The 15,899-nt window shown below is 40.0% G+C and overlaps 1 protein-coding gene across 2 annotated transcripts in view; it reads left to right on the top strand.

The window, feature by feature from the left end:
• Window positions 1-15,899, top strand: part of Znf277 (zinc finger protein 277) — a 111,521-nt gene that overhangs the window by 76,204 nt on the left and 19,418 nt on the right. For both annotated transcript variants that reach the window (XM_021202137.1, XM_029541186.1), the window contains exon 5: window positions 15,088-15,179. In XM_021202137.1, the coding sequence (XP_021057796.1) occupies window positions 15,088-15,179 (92 nt within the window). The remainder of the gene's footprint in view (window positions 1-15,087; window positions 15,180-15,899) is intronic.

Genomic DNA, 15,899 nt, shown 5'->3' with positions numbered 1-15,899 from the left:
AAGCCAGTTTCAATAGTCTATATAACAATGTTCACCTGTTCAGATCTATCCCATGAGGACCTCGGAGCATCTGGGACTTGCCTCTTATGCTCCCTCACCATGTGGCAACCAGTCTGTTTGCCTGGTGCACTCCAGCCATCCTGGGTGTATCTGCTGCCCACACATTCCAGGCTCTTCTGAACTCCATGCTACTGTTTGTCCCACTTGCCGTACTGCTGTCCAGAATTGCATAGCTTCTCTGAAGAGGGAGATTTGGGAGAAAATGCTATCCAAGACAAGTGTCTAAAACAGCACTGCAGGCAGACATGCATACATGCTTCAGGAAGACAAAGGTGTAGACTGATTCAGGCAGTTCACTGAAATGAATAGGAAGAAGGGGCCTTCCACAAGAATTAACTTTCAGTACCAGCATAATGTTGTGGAAAGTGGGCACTTATAATCATATTGATTGATTAATTGATTGCAAATTCTTGCTGGGTAAGGAAACTTATTGTAGAGTCAACATTATGGCCAAATAGAAGTCATAGGCTGCAATGCTCTGACAAGAAACTTTTGATTAACCTCAGGAATTGTTTTCCTCAGTAAGTGGCATTTATTTTATTCTATTCAGTCATCCAAAGCAACCATTTTCATCAAAAACCTAGCAGCTAATCTTCTATTCTAGTCCATGTATTCATTGTGTAATGAGAGAAGGGAGATGGGGAATGGGTTCGAGCTAGTGTCTCGGTCCCTCTCAACAGTATCAGCGAGGTTAGCTCTCTCCATTCCTTAAGACAGGTTTTCAGTTAATTATTCAGGTGTCTAATGAGTGAATATTTTGACTTTTTATTTAGCTTGGTCATCGCTATGACCAAATACCTGAGAGAAAAATTCAAATGAGGAAAATCTAATTTTGGCTCACAGAGTCAAAGCTATCAGTCAGTTTGTGGCCTTTTGGCTGCAGCTGGGCCTGAGACAAGGTTGACTGTCATGGCGGTGGATTGGAATGGAGGAGGAGGAGGCTGTTCACCTCAAGATACAGGAAGGGGCCAGGTTCAACATAGCATCAAGTGCCTATCCCCTGGGAGCCTGCTTCTCCAGAAAATCCCAACACCTGAAGTTTCTAGCACTTGCCAGAATAGCACCACCATTTGGGGAGTAAGCCTTCAGTGCATGGCCTTTCAGAGCACTTCCACAGTGTTTTCTATCCTGGACTGCATGCATGTGTTTTACATTCACGTATTTACTGGGATGAGGCATGCATTGTGCTCATTTGTGGAAGTCAGAGGGTAACTTTTGGAAGTTGTTTCCTCCTTCCACCATGTGGGTCCCAGGAATTGAACTAGGGTCTTCAGGCTTGATGGAAAGCCCCTTTACTGGCTGAGCCATCTCACCAGTCCTCTCTTCTGAACTTTTATTAATGGCTGAATATTTAAGAAAAGCCTTGCATTCCTTTTTTTTTTGTTCTTGTTGTTATTTTTCTGATGCATTTGTTTTTATTGTATGTGTGTGAGTGTCACTTGTCATGTAGTCATGTGTACCACATGCATGTGTGATGCTCATGAAGACTATCAGGTGACATTGGAGCCCTCGAACTGGACTTACAGATGGTTGTGAGCTTCCATGTGGGTGCTGGGAACCCGCCTTTCTCTTGTGGCTCTTTTGCTAGTCCTGATATAAACACAAAGAAGATGCCATCCGGACCTGCTCTGATCCGTGGACATGCTAGAGGAGTCAGTACACCCTACCCCACCGCTGCCTCTTAGACTCAGCCGTCAACCATGCAGTGGGCAGACTGATTTTCTACCTTTGAAAAGAAAAGGCCCTCATTTAGAAGTATTTTAAAAATACAATTTTTAAATAATAGAATAATTTAAAACAAATAACATATGTATAATTTTCTTGAACATTCAAAATGAAATTTTCTTGAACAGAATTAATTTTTTCTCCTTTTTTTATTAGATATTTTCTTCATTTACATTTCACATGCTATCCCAAAATTCCCCTATACCCTCCCCGCACCCTGCTCCCTAACCCACTTACTACCACTTCTTGGCCCTGGCATTCCCCTGTATTGGGGCATGTAGAGTTTGCTAGACCAAGGGGCCTCTCTTCCCAATGATAGTCGACTAGACCATCTTCTGCTACATTTCTTGAACATTCTAATAACCAAAGTTGTTTTGCCAAACTACAGATTAGTTCTTTCCAGCCTGTGTTGTATGTGGCTCCTACACCACCAAACATTGTGTGTTCCAGGACCTTTTAGAGGAGGAACTAAGAAAAGTAGCTCATGCCTCTGTAGTCTTCTCCACTGCCTGAGCAGTAGCAGACCCATGTTCTGTATTGGTTTTGTCTTTCTCCTAATAGCTTAGAGTTTCTGCTTTAGATGCCAGAGAATGGTGTCAGGAAGCCAACTAGATTGGGGCCGTGTTACTAGAAGAAGGCTTCTTCACATCTCCTTTCCACACCACCAGTTCTTAGAGAGTACTTAGGCAAACATGTGGAAGAGTGACACTGCTCTGTCTAGGAGTCCCACCTGGTAACATCCATGGACATTCAGGACAGTTGGGAGCCTCAGGAGACTGTAAAGTCACCTTGTTCTGGTCCAAGTTTCCACAAAGAGCCTTTCCTATTTTTTTTACAATGGTGCTTAAGTTCTAGCAAATGCCACAGAAGAGGGTTTGCCATTTGATGCCCTGGGAGCACTTGTATAAACACCACCTTCTGTGTAAGTCTTGGGTGGCTCTTGCAGCCAGTGTTAGACTAAATGTTTACACCTAAGTACTGTAAGAATACCTCAGTGTTTGAGGAACATATATTGTATACAAATATATTGCTAATCTGTTATGTACTGTCTTAATTCCTACATGGCCTGTATACTATAACTAAATTTGATACTTATATTTTCATATGAAAATTAGTTATGGAAGTTTTGAGTAGATATTACTTTAATCACTTTTTGAACTAAGAAACTTTTAAAAGAATTTTATAGATAGATAGATAGATAGATAGATAGATAGATAGATAGATAGATAGATAGATAGATATAGAGAATCCTTTTTTCCTAGCCTCTTTCTTCCTTGTTACTGTATTTGTTCATGTTTGGTGCATAGAACTGAGTAAAATATCAAAGTTCTGAATTTCTTCAAGATGTATATATTTAGTGTGGCGCCTTACAGCACTTTGAAATACCTCACATTTATGAAAATAGATAGCAATTAAGCTACTTTAAAACAAAAACAAAAACAAGAATTCATTACAGTTTCTGCCATATCCTTTTACTCCCATGTGTGGCCAAAGAAGTAGTGGTCCCCTGTTCTTCTCTCCTAGGACAGACTCATCCATCACCTTTGCAGTTCAGTGTATCTACTTGGTTATGGAGTCTGTTTCTTGGACTCAAAACAAGTCAGATTTTTTTGGTTTCAATTGGTTGGGTTGGGTTGGGTTGGGTTGGGTTGGGTTGGGTTGGGTTGGGTTGGGTTAGGTTAGGTTGGATAGTTTTTTGTTTGTGGTTGGTTGTTTTGTTTTGTTTTCCTGACTTGAAGAGACTCTCTCCAGGCTTCCCTCATCCTAGCAGAAATGAGACAAGTGCTCACCCTGACTGATGGATGATGCACTGCCCACCCTACTTCAGAGCTCTCACTATCACGTGAGAGGTGTTATCCTCCCAGTACATTTATCTGTGTATGTGACTACTGTATGGAAATCTTCCTCAAGGATTGGTCAGAGTACAATGATTGATTAAATCACTGACCACACCCAAGAGTCATGTGGCTCAGATGCCCAATCCACTAATCACACAGTTGGATTTTCTGGCTTAGCCAGCCAGCCATCATCCTGAGTCATCTGTTTACCATAAGTAATCAACTGTAATCAGAGGGCCCACTGAGTAAAAGAGTAACTCAGCCAGGGGAAATTCAAAGTGTTTATAAATTACCTCTAAGAACAGAGGACAACGACCAATCAAATTCTGTTTGTTTCCCTTTTCTAAGAAAGCTAACAACCAAATGTGGAGCCACCTATTAGAGAGGGTGTGTGTTATTTTTATTTTTATTTTTATTTTTGATGTATGTACCCACTCACCTACTTTTCTTGTTCTTCTATCTCAAACCTATGCTTTCATATCTTATGCCAACCCAAAACACTATTAGATTAGGTGAAGGCATTAAAGAACCAAGCACCTTGTAGGTGATTCCTGGTTCTAGGAATGGAAAGCAAAAGGAATAGAAGGTCCTTGTTGCCTCCCTGTGGGCCCCGTGGGCCACTGCCATCATTGTGCTAGGAAGGTGGTCTGTGCTAGAGAGTCAGCCTATGGTTCCCTGACCAAGACAAGCTAGCAGATTCTTCTGTGCTGTTGGCCTTGTTTTGATTTCGTTTGTTAATACAGCCATTTTCTGTGGATTCTTCCAATAAAACATCAGGGCTCTGTTTTGTTTCCTTCTGCTAAAATGGTTTCTAAATGCTTCTTCCCTACATTGACTGATTTTTATTCTTACAGTTTCTACCCTAACTCCCACTTTCCTTTTCTACCTCCGTGTCAATCCCCTGTGACTCTGCACCTGCAGCTTTATTAAAGTTCCCTACGTTCCCAGCTTATGAATAAAGATGAAAGACCATGCACTGGCCCCTCTGTCAACCTGCACCTCTGAGACAAACATCCAGCTTGTTACTATGACTCATTGCCCAGTGCACGAGCTGATCTGGTATTCTTACCACTATGGTTCTTATCCAAGCCAATTTTATAATGAAAATCTCAACTCTTTTACACGAACTGCTTAGAGAAATTCAAATATATAACATCTGTGACATTCACTTTATCTCTCCACTCTGCCAGCCCACAAATAAAGCCTAATATATAGCCCAGCATGAAATGTCTTAGAAAAATAAAACTGCAAAGCTAATGAGCTTTGATTTGCGCTTCTGTTTGATACTCACTGTGGATTGACTCCTGATGTTATCTCTTTGTTCATAAATGACTCTAAACATATGCTACAACTAATTATATCAGCTGCTAAGCTGTATAAAGAGAAGGACGATGTAAGGGGGAAGAAAATAGACATTTCCTGATAGCCCAAATGGCCCAGGCTCTTTGTCCACCTCAGAAAATTATCCCTTTTCTGGGTAACAGAACAGATCCTGGTGATTGAATTACTTTGTGGTTTCAGAACTGAAGGGCATCTAACAGCCAAATGAAATGCATGGACCTAGGATGGTTTAGACTTAGTGAGGAATATTTAAATAACCACTGAGATGGTTGAAGAACCTGCCTATTACCTAAACACTACTTCAAGTGTCTTTATCTTCTGAGGACTAATAGTGAGGGTTTTGTGGTTGTGTTTAGGAGACTGCCCTTACTTTTTTTTTTTTTAGTCTTTTTTTTTTTAAAGATTTATTTATTATATGTAAGTATACTGTAGTTGTTTTCAGACACTCCAGAATAGGGCATCAGGTCTTGTTATGGATAGTTGTGAGCCACCGTGTGGTTGCTGGGATTTGAACTCCGGACCTTCGGAAGAGCAGTCAGGTGCTCTTGCCCACTGAGCCATCTCACCAGCCCTGCCCTTACTTTTTAACAGGAGACACTTTGAATCATATACAAAGGAAGTGCTGTGATGCCTGAAAGTTATTTTTAAATAATTCAGCCAGAAAATATAATTCATAAGAATGCCGGTTATGTGTAGAATTGGGGAAGGGTGGATGGCAAATGTCCATAGCTAACAGACTCTAAGTACAGGATTTCATTGTGGTATTGTTTCAACTTCTCTCTTGAAAAGAATTATTGTATGATAACAAAATTAGGGACAAGAGAGTAACAAAGACGAAGTAGTCACAAAGGTAAGAGAGAGCTGCTTATAGTAACTAGATCCTCACTTAGTAAGTCATGCAGCGTGGCATACCCATGTCAGCAAAGCCCACCTAAGAGCAACTGTCTTCTTAATTTACTAACTTGATGGCAGTAGACAATCAAAACTATTATAGACAAATAGCATTGTGGTTTAAACAGTTATGTGTTTTATTTTACATATAGGTACTATCTGAACAAAAGAATGTATCTTGTTTGGTGTTTTTTATCTTAAGAAATAGGGAGACTTGCCTTTTCAGTTCAGCATTCCCAAGAGTAAAGCCTTGTAGAGCAGATGCAGACAAACCTTGATACCATTATTGAGGGTTTTTTTTTTTTTTTCCATGCGCTGGGATCAAATCCAATGCCTCTAGATATTAGGAAAGCATTCTACCAGTAAACTACAGCCCCAATTCAATTTTTAAAAGTTTAAAAAAAATAAAACAAATTTAACTAATAAAGATGAATAATAAACAATCATTTTGTACCAATAAATTCAGCTTCCTTAATGAATAGAATTGGTGGTTATCACTCCGTTTCATTTCCTCATCTTGACATGTACCTCCTGTTTGCTCAAAAAGCTGTCTCAAGGATGTATTTTTATGCATTTAAGACACATATGTATTAAAATGGTATGTTAAAGTAAAAATTAAAAACCAGTAATGTTAAGTAGATACCTACCCCCGAAGCAATCTAAAATTCTCTGTGTATCTCTTTAGACTTTGTAAATTATCTATTATGACATGTTTGAAGGGAATAAAAAAGAAAGTTTAGGACTTTAAAAATCATAACCAACGATCAATTCCTTTTCTTAGAATAGTTTTCTACACAGTAAGTGCTTATCTTGAAACAATTATCAACTTGCTGTGAGCTCTCTAATTTACATTATCTGCACCAAACACAACTTTAACCTCAAAGGAAATAAGAATAGTTTATTCTAGAGCCAGAGCTGAGTGACTGTGGCCCAGGAACCCAGATTCAGATTGCCCCCCCCCAAAACAAAACCCCACATTCCGCATGCAAATGAATTCATGAAATGTTTTATAGTTACGGATCAAAAGAAAGTCATAAGTCAAGGCAATTTTTTTTTTTTTTGAAATACATTAGTGGAAACTGGTAGGTGGGTTACAGCCAAACCAAGGAGTGAGTCCCTGTCATAGGTTGTAGGTGCTGTCTGTCAGCAATCTTAGTGTTTGGGTTGATGGGAGCTAGGAGTCTGTTAATATATCACAAAGGGTTTTACCTGGTAGTTAAAATGGTGTTAGATTCGACACAGAAGTAGGCAATTAGTGGTTCTTACGGGGCCTAAAAATAACACAAGATCATTTGGCTCGAGGCCTGCAATGTCAGCCCACTACAATCACGGGAGTTCTAATCAATTGGCTTTGTGGGATCTTTAAACATAGGTGCTGGGGTTTCCTGTGATTTTCACATCATGGTGCTAGAAATGGAGCCTTGTGTGTGTTAGGCAAATATGTTACCACTGATGCATTTTAGCTCTCCACAGTCACAAAGCTGTGGTTAATCAGCATTGTAGGCACTGTATCACAGATGTGGGATTGTTCTGAGAACTTCACATCATAAATTATACACAGTATGCACAAGCCCTGTTTTAGTAACAGAAACTCAGTATCATAAATCCTTTGAGAATCCCATTTTGATTTTCAGGAGAGCATGCAAACTGGTAATGCATATATAGTTGCAACCAGGGTACAATTTCATTTTTCACATAGTTTTTGGAAATGTTCTATAAGAAATTCTGTACACAGTGTATAAAAGTTCATTTTCCGTCGGTAATGACTGTCAGTACAGTTCCCTGGAGAAGCAGTGTGGAGGACTGTTCAGTTTGACTGGCAAAAAAGGGAAGGATCATGCAAGTGGTCTAGGATGGTCACTTTAATTATCAATAGACTGTTTTCATGGGATTTTTAGAGATCAACAGAAACTGATCCATAGAAAAGAGTTATATCCAATCAACATTGTACATTAGTTAATCAGAGAAGCGAAAGAATACAGAACTAGGTGGCCATTGGCTTGCCATTCCACTCACCATAGAGAGGAACCATGTGGGCTGTTGTGAGGCAGGGGACAGAGAACTCCCTCTAGGCACAGATGAAGCTGTTTCTCCAGGCCCTTTGCTAGTAAAAGAAATCAAAATGAGACCTTGAGACCTGCTAGTTTAATTGCTAGACAAATTGCAGTATGGTTTTTTATTTGTTTGTTTGTTTGTTTGTTTTTGCTTTTGAAAGGAAGGACAGCCCAGAACACACCAAAACCAACTTCTCAGCAAAAAGGACAAGGAGTAAGGGTCAAAGACAGAAGATAGAGGACAAGGGAGAAGAGAAGGGACAAGGGAGAAGGGGCAGGGGTATTTGCCCTGAAGGGACAAAGGACTTCCTCTGAATAGAGATGAGACAGATATGGCCCATAGGCAAATGGCAGTTTATAAAGGGAAAGGAGAAATCCCACATTAGGGTGAGTTGGTTAATTTTGATTGGGCATGCTAGTTAGAGTAGACAAAAGAGGGCTTTTGATTGCTAGACTTTAGTACTTTGGTAGCTGGGCCTTGGTAGTCAGCCTCAAGAAGAGAAAATGGCCAAATAAAGAAATGGACCTTGGTAGCTAGCTTTAGGAATGTAACCTAAGAGTTTAACAAGGTAGTGGGAAATGGAGAAGGATAAAAGACAAAAGCTGTCCCTGCCACCTATGCTGTGCTCAGGCCTGCTAGAGCCCTTCAGGTTTATCTGTAATAGAGTTACATAAAGAAACAATGTGAGGGAAAGCTTTGAAGATCTTAAATTAGAATCAAGTGTTGGGAATGTTGTTTAGTAGCAAACTAGGTGCCAATCATATACTTGTTAGGGTTTATTACATTCAAGTTCTCCTCATATTCCTTCTATATTTACAGCCTACTATTAAATACCATTTCCAGTACATTTTAGCTTCTCCTTCCTTCCTTCCATCTCTTTTTATCTCCCTCCCTCCTAATCTCCCAGCATCAGATAATCATATTTTAAATAAATGTATAGAGAAAGTCTATAAATCATCCATCTGATAACAGATAATCTCAGTTGATTGAAAAGAACCCACACCTTAAGAGGCGAGATATTCTCACCAAGAGGCAGTGACTAACACACCACATCAAAGACAGACACCAGCCAGGTGCTGCCCACTCTTGGATGCCAAACATACTTGACCTAGTTACATTCTTGGAATGTGATGACCTCTGTTTCCTTAGCTCAGCTAGGAAAGTCCAGTAGTTTAGTTCCAGGCTCAGAGGACAAGCTAAGGGTCTAACAGAGTAGTGTAAATTAAAATTGGGTATAACTGGATATTGGATACAGAGAAGAGACGCTCTGTACCGAGGAGGTGAGCGCAGAAGGCTGTAGAAGAGAGTAAATGCAGATAAGATGAGCACCACAGCTTCCTCTTTTGTAGTGGAACGAGATCCTGAGAGTCAAATAAATTTTCGTTACAATACAGTACAAAAGTAATTGTTTCTAGCCAGGCCTCCACATTGAAAGCAAGTCAAATCACATCTAGTATTCAGAATGCAGAGGAAAACATGGAAGGTCATCTACAAAACCATCCTGTGCATAATTAAACCTTTGCATACCAGACTTAAATTCCAATGATCTAGGGAGTGAACTTACATAGAATAATTACTAGTCCTTTTCTAGTTACATCTAGAGGGAGACATAATTGTTTTAGGTTTTAATATTCCTATTGTATTAGCATGCTCTAGCTTCAACTGCTGCAAGTCTCCCATCTGACTCATTTCAGTGAGGCTTGTATGGGTGCTTTGGTTTGGTTTGGCTGGGTTTGGTTTGGGGGTGGGGCAGAGGTTATGAGGGCAGAGGGCAGATAGAAAGGGACGGGAGATGAGTGGAATTGGGTGCATGATGTGCAACTCACATACACACACACAAAAAAAAATCAATAAAAAGTTAAAATATATAGCTGGATGTTACCAAACAAAAATTCCAGTGCCAGATATGAGATACACCCTCATGAATTGTTAGTGAGGGAGGCCCCAGGACCTGCAAAATAGTACAGGCTCTGTTCTTCTTGGTTGCCTGTCAGAACTAGATAACTCTTGCTAGTTATCTAGCAAGATAACTTGAAGACCCTGCATGCCTTGGTTGTAAAGTATATTAAAATCAAGCTGGCACTGAGTGGAGGTTTCCTCCTTGCTGGCTGCTTTCATGATACCAGGGTGCAGAGCCAGCTGCTTAGAGAGAAAAGACGCATCCGCTGCCTTACCAAATTCTGACCCATACAAACTATAAACAGTGCCCACCTGTGAAGTAAAATATGCCTGCTGGTGTAGAAATGGCACAACTGTTATGAAGATAACCACCATCTCTCGGATTGGATTTGAGGCCCACTCCAAGGAGATAAACCTGGTACTATAAACCTGGCCAAAAATCTCTGGTTGGAGAAATCTTGGGCCCTAAGGGAAAACTTGCTTACTGTTGTTTAATCTACAGTAGCAGTAGACAAATGCTATTCTCTCACCCTTAATCAGAGAAATCTCTTCTTTCAATGGAGGGTTGTGAATGCAAGACTCTGACTGCTGACTTCACTGTTTAGTGGTCAGTCCTAAACATGTCAGCTACAACACCCTGTCTCCAGCTCAGGGAAAAGTCACAGAAGGAGCAGGAAAAAAATGTAGGACCTAGAAAACAGAGGAGTGAACCACAAAATGCTACCTTTAGGGCATAGTACTACCATCACAGCTGGTTCCTTACAATGGACCTGCAAAAGACTGGGCCCATCAACAGCCAGTCAGGGATCAGGGAGAGGCTAATGGGACTCTGCCCCTCCCTTTTGAATTACCAGCGACTGATGGATTCTAGGCAAGGCACAGTCATTGTTAGCCGTTGTATATCCAACAATGAGGTCACCAGGCTCCAATGAATAGTTCCAAACCAGTGATAACACAAATCATTCTGATTAAATTCAGTGAATCACAGAAGAAAATGACACAAAATGTGGGAAAGAGGCCGAAGGAATCTTGACAAAAAGTGGGAAGAAATGAGAGCCCGTGATGATGAGGGTCAACAGAGCATCACTCATACATAAAGCTGCCAAAGAATTAATTAAACCCATACAATTAAGAAGGAGGAGGAAGGAAGGGAGGGAGAGAGAGGGAGGAAGGAAGAAGACTGATTGTATTAATGGAGAAACATTAAGAAAATAGCCACAAAAGTGCAGTTCACACTATTGGAATCACAAGAGCTTGGTATGAGAAGAATACAAGGACGGAGAATCTCTTTACAAAAAACTGCATGCCCTTGTCTATTGCTCCCAATTCTGAGACCCTTCCTTGCATTGATATAAAAGTGAGAAACGAACGCATTGCAAGGGTAGAATAGAAAACATCTTAATATCTAGGAAGAACTTTTTAAAAAATATTTAAGTTAATATTGGAACGAATAGCTCATTATGAAATTCTCATACATAAGCATCGTTGTACTATTAAACTTTGTTCCAGCTGCCCTTTCCCTTTCTCCCTTGCTTCCAAACTCATCTCCCCATCCCCCCATCACTACCTTTCTCTCTTAAAAGGTACCCCATTCTGCTTTCTTGCAACAGGATTCCATTACCTTCTATCTCTCCCTCTGTCCTCTTTCTTTTAAGAATTTCTCCCATGACTTTAATTCCAGTACTCAGGAGGCAAAGGAAGGTGGATCTCTGTAAGTTCAAGTTTATCAAATTCTAGGATATCGAGAGCTACACAGAGAAACCTTGTCTCAAAAACAAAAAAAGAACTTCCTCCCTCTTATGCTTTTTGTAGTTTAATAACACACACACACACACACACACACACACGAGTTTAAATTGGGGTTTCCACATATGAGAAAAAAATTCAGTACTTTTTTTTTTAGAAAATATTGTTTATTTTATTTAACATAATGATCTTCAGTTTCAGCCATTTTCTCAAAAATGTCATGATTTCCTTTTTGTTTATAGCAGAATAAAACTTCTTCTTGTTGAATACCTTGTTTTCTAGATCCCTTCCTCTTTTGATAGACACACAGACTGGCTTCATTTCCTGGCTGTTATTAGCAGTGTATCCATAAGCATAGATGTCCAGAGATCTCAGGGGCCTGTTGACTTTGGCTGTATAACCTAGCATGGCATGACTCAGTCCCATGGTAATTCCATTTTTAACCCTTCACATTACTTCCATGCAGGCCACACAAGGTTACAGTCCACCAGCAATGCACCTTCACCATTACTTGTTGACATTTGTTCTCTTGTTGCTGGCTTCTCTGACCAGGAGGAGATAGAATGTCAGAATCTGCATTTCCCCGATGACTAAATGTAGTGGACAAATTTCAGATATTGTTAGCTGATTATCTCATTTTACTTGCTCGGTCTGTTCAGCTCATTATTAGTTGGATGATTTGAAGGTTTGATGTCTGCTTTTCGCTGTCTTTACATATCGGAGTTACTAATCCCCTGACTGTTGATTAACTGGTAAGGATTGTTCTTTTTACTCCGGTGAGGCTTTCTCTCGCTGACCGGAAGCTTTGTTACATCTTGCGCCGTCCTGATTGTTAATTCTTGCCATTATTTTGTGTGTGACTGGTATCCTTTCGGAAGTGCTCATCTCTGCCATTTTCCCCTTGCAGCTCAACGGTTTTGGGTGCTACATTAAGAATTTGATCCACATTGAGCCGATTATAATTTGTATAAATCTAGTTCATTCTTGTGCATGAAATTTGGTTTCCCCAGCACCATTTTTAAATATGTTCTCCAATATCTGTTTTTTGATAGGTTGTTCAAAATTAGGTGACTATAACTGTGAGTTTTATTTCTGGGTCCTCGATTCCATTCTATGGACCACATGCCTGTCTCTGTGCCAGTATCACAGAGGTTTTGTCACTACAGCCTACAGTGTCATCTGAGATCAGATATTGTGGTGGTTCTTTCTCTTTCTGCTAAAGTTTACTTTAACTATTTTGTACTTACATGTGAATTGTAGGATTGTTTTTTGTAGATCAATGAACATTATCATTGGAAGTTTGATAGGAGTTCTATTGAACTTGTAGATTGCTTTTGGTATTCTAGCCGTTTCCACACTGATAGCCAGTCCATGAACATGGGTAGTCTTTTGGAAGATGGTTTTGCTTTGGTTTGGTTGTATATGTGTGCATGCACATACATGCATGTAAGTGCTCTCGGAGGCCAGGGGCATTGGAGCCTGTAGAGCTAGAGTTACAGAAGCTTTTGAGCCTCCCTGTGTGGGTTCAGGAAATAAATCTCAGATCTTCTGGAAGAGCAATTTGTGCTTTTATCCCCTGACCTGTCTCTCCACCTCTTTAAAAGGGATTTTACAAAGAATCTAGGCAAAGCCAAGCATGGCAGTATTCATCTATAGATCTCGCTACTCGAGATTCTAATGTAGAAGGATCAGTTGAGCCCAGGAGTTAAAGGCCAACTGGAAAAACATAAGGCACACATGGGTAGGCCCTGTCTGGGGAACAGAGAGGGTGAGGAAGAACGAAAGTTTGTTAGGAAAGTGGAAAGAGTGTACCTAGAAGGATGAATATGATCAAAGTATGTTGCATACAAGTAGGCAAACATCACGTTGAAGCTCATTATTTTGTACAATAAATACACACTGGGAAAACTTTGAAAAGGGATCAGAACTATAAAGAGGAACAAGAGATTTGGGACAAAAGGAGAGTGAGTGTACTAAACTTGAAAATAATTATCAGTTATGTAGACTGTTATATAGATTGTTCTGGAACCAAAGTATTAGAGAATAGCCTGGTTTGGACACTTTACTAACCAGGCACATTCTTCCTCTATTTTTTATCCAATGCTGCCTCTAATTTACTATCCTGTAAATGAGGTTAGCCATATTACTTTAGTTACTTTTTGGTTGTGTAATTAAGATTCCACTAACAACTTAATTCTGGTCAGTGAAAAAACTGTTAAGGCTTAGTATCACTAGGGTACTGACTCATAAAATCCCTCATATTTGAATCAAAATGAAGATAATGTTATGCTAAGTAAGATTTTTCTCTTAAAAAAATCAGGATTAGTATTGTCACAGGCTTGAGAAATGTGTGTTAAAATGTTGATTTTTTTTTTTTTAATGAGCGTTTGCAGGAATCACACTGGATCTTGATGAACATGTAATGATTTGTAAAAGAGAGAAGCCAAGGAGAATACTGACCTCCCAGAGAGACACTGAATAGGGCTGCCATGATTAGAGCAGAACCTAGCAGAACATTATAAAACCATTTCAGTTGCAGCTCAACACGATAATTGTACATAATAGCACGTTTAGTAAATAGTTTTCTCCCTTTGATGGAACTATATGCAAGGATTGCAATCATGGTAACTCTTATACTTATTTATAGTAATTTCATAATAATTCAACAAAATCTGAACTCAGGGTAATATTATTAGAGATAGTGGGGAAATTAACAGAACTAGATTACAAACTGAATAGAGATTTAAGGATAAGAGCAATCCAAGAACCAGGTAGCAGATTCTGGTTTGATGGGAAGCAAGGACAGGAAATGACTGACACAGCCAACAGAAGGTTCAGGAAGATCTTCCCTCATTGGCTCAGAGTTGCATCCGTTGCCATGTGACTCCCACGGTGTACTGTTGCGTGCAGACTTAGGGTTTCTTTTCTTTACTGACACTAAATGCCTTTCATACAATTTATTCTGATTACGACTTCCCCTCCCTCAACTCTCAGATCCTCCCCAGTTCACAACTCACCCAAATGCACACAGTTTCTCTTTCATTAAAATATAAGCAAGCATCTAAAAAAACTAATAATATGATAAAATAAAAACAAATCAGATTAAAACAAAATAAGCAAGGTGAAAAGGAGTGAAAAAGCACATGAAACACCTAGAGATGCCTGGATACACAAAGTCACACAAGGAGAGAAAACCTAGAGAAGTAAAGTCAGAAGTCATAATGCACAAGCAAAAGACCTATATGGTTTCAAAACAAAAAAAAAAAAAAAAGGTTCAGACAAAGCAATGTGAGACAAAATACTTCCAAGAATACCATTGAGTTGGTTTTCTGTTGGCCACATACTGCTTATTCGTGGACCAGTGAGACTCCCTCGGAGCGTTTCAATGCCCAGACAAGAACAAAGAAATCAGAAGTATGAGCAACTTTCCTGCATGACCTTTGTACCCTTATACTCTCATCTAGACTAGCATTGCTCGGTGACTAACTACAGATATTAAAGATAAACTCATAAGTCCTTTTATAATTTACAGAAAGAAGTTCTGGATCAGCAACAGCAAGAGCGAAATGATACAAGCTTTCATGGAGTGTGCATGTTTTGCAGCGAGGAATTTCATGGAAACAGGTTTGCCATTCCATAACATTCTATCCTCAGCACTGTGGACCAATATATCAACTCTGTATTAAAGGGTTTTCTACTTGGGTTGAAGCAAACCTCAATGTTACATCAGATCACAACTCATCTCGGCCTGCATTCTGTGACCATCTTGGGTCTTTTGTGGGTATTCATATAGCCTTACACTTGAGTATGGTCTTCTACTCCCTCAGATGCCGTAACTTCTCAAAGGCTTCATAAGATGCCTTACTCCCAGATTGTCTTAGATGGTTATCAAGTCCAGTATTTGCCACAAACGATGCTTTCCTCAAGCAACTGTGATATCTTAAAAACAGAAAAAGTCTTTGACTATTTGGGACAAATGCTCAGGGCATGAGATTTGATTCGAATAAAAGTCAGCTTTGTGAGGAGAGCGTGGATAGCTCCTGCCAGGCAGGGTCAGTCGTGACAGACTCTAGGGATGTCCACTCCCATGCCACTCCCTCCAGTGGCTGTGAGGCTGCTGGTATGAAAGCTAGAGACCATCAGCAGCGAGGGAGATGGAGAAGGCAGATTAAGACATCACGAAGCTTACAACTCCTGCTGACGCTGAGCCCTTTTTCTCAAACAAGCACTTTGAATTACTGTGAATTCCTACGCGGATAGAACTAAGTTGTTTTGTGCGAGCCTGTGTCGGGGAGGGGCAGCAGCACAGAGCTTGGCCCATCATGATTCTGTGGGGGCCTCTCG

The sequence above is a fragment of the Mus pahari genome, chromosome 7 (genome assembly GCF_900095145.1).
Source record: "Mus pahari chromosome 7, PAHARI_EIJ_v1.1, whole genome shotgun sequence".
Taxonomy (NCBI): Eukaryota; Metazoa; Chordata; class Mammalia; order Rodentia; family Muridae; genus Mus; species Mus pahari.
Note: the sequence above shows the minus strand (reverse complement) of the source record. Positions and strands in the feature narration are given on the sequence as shown.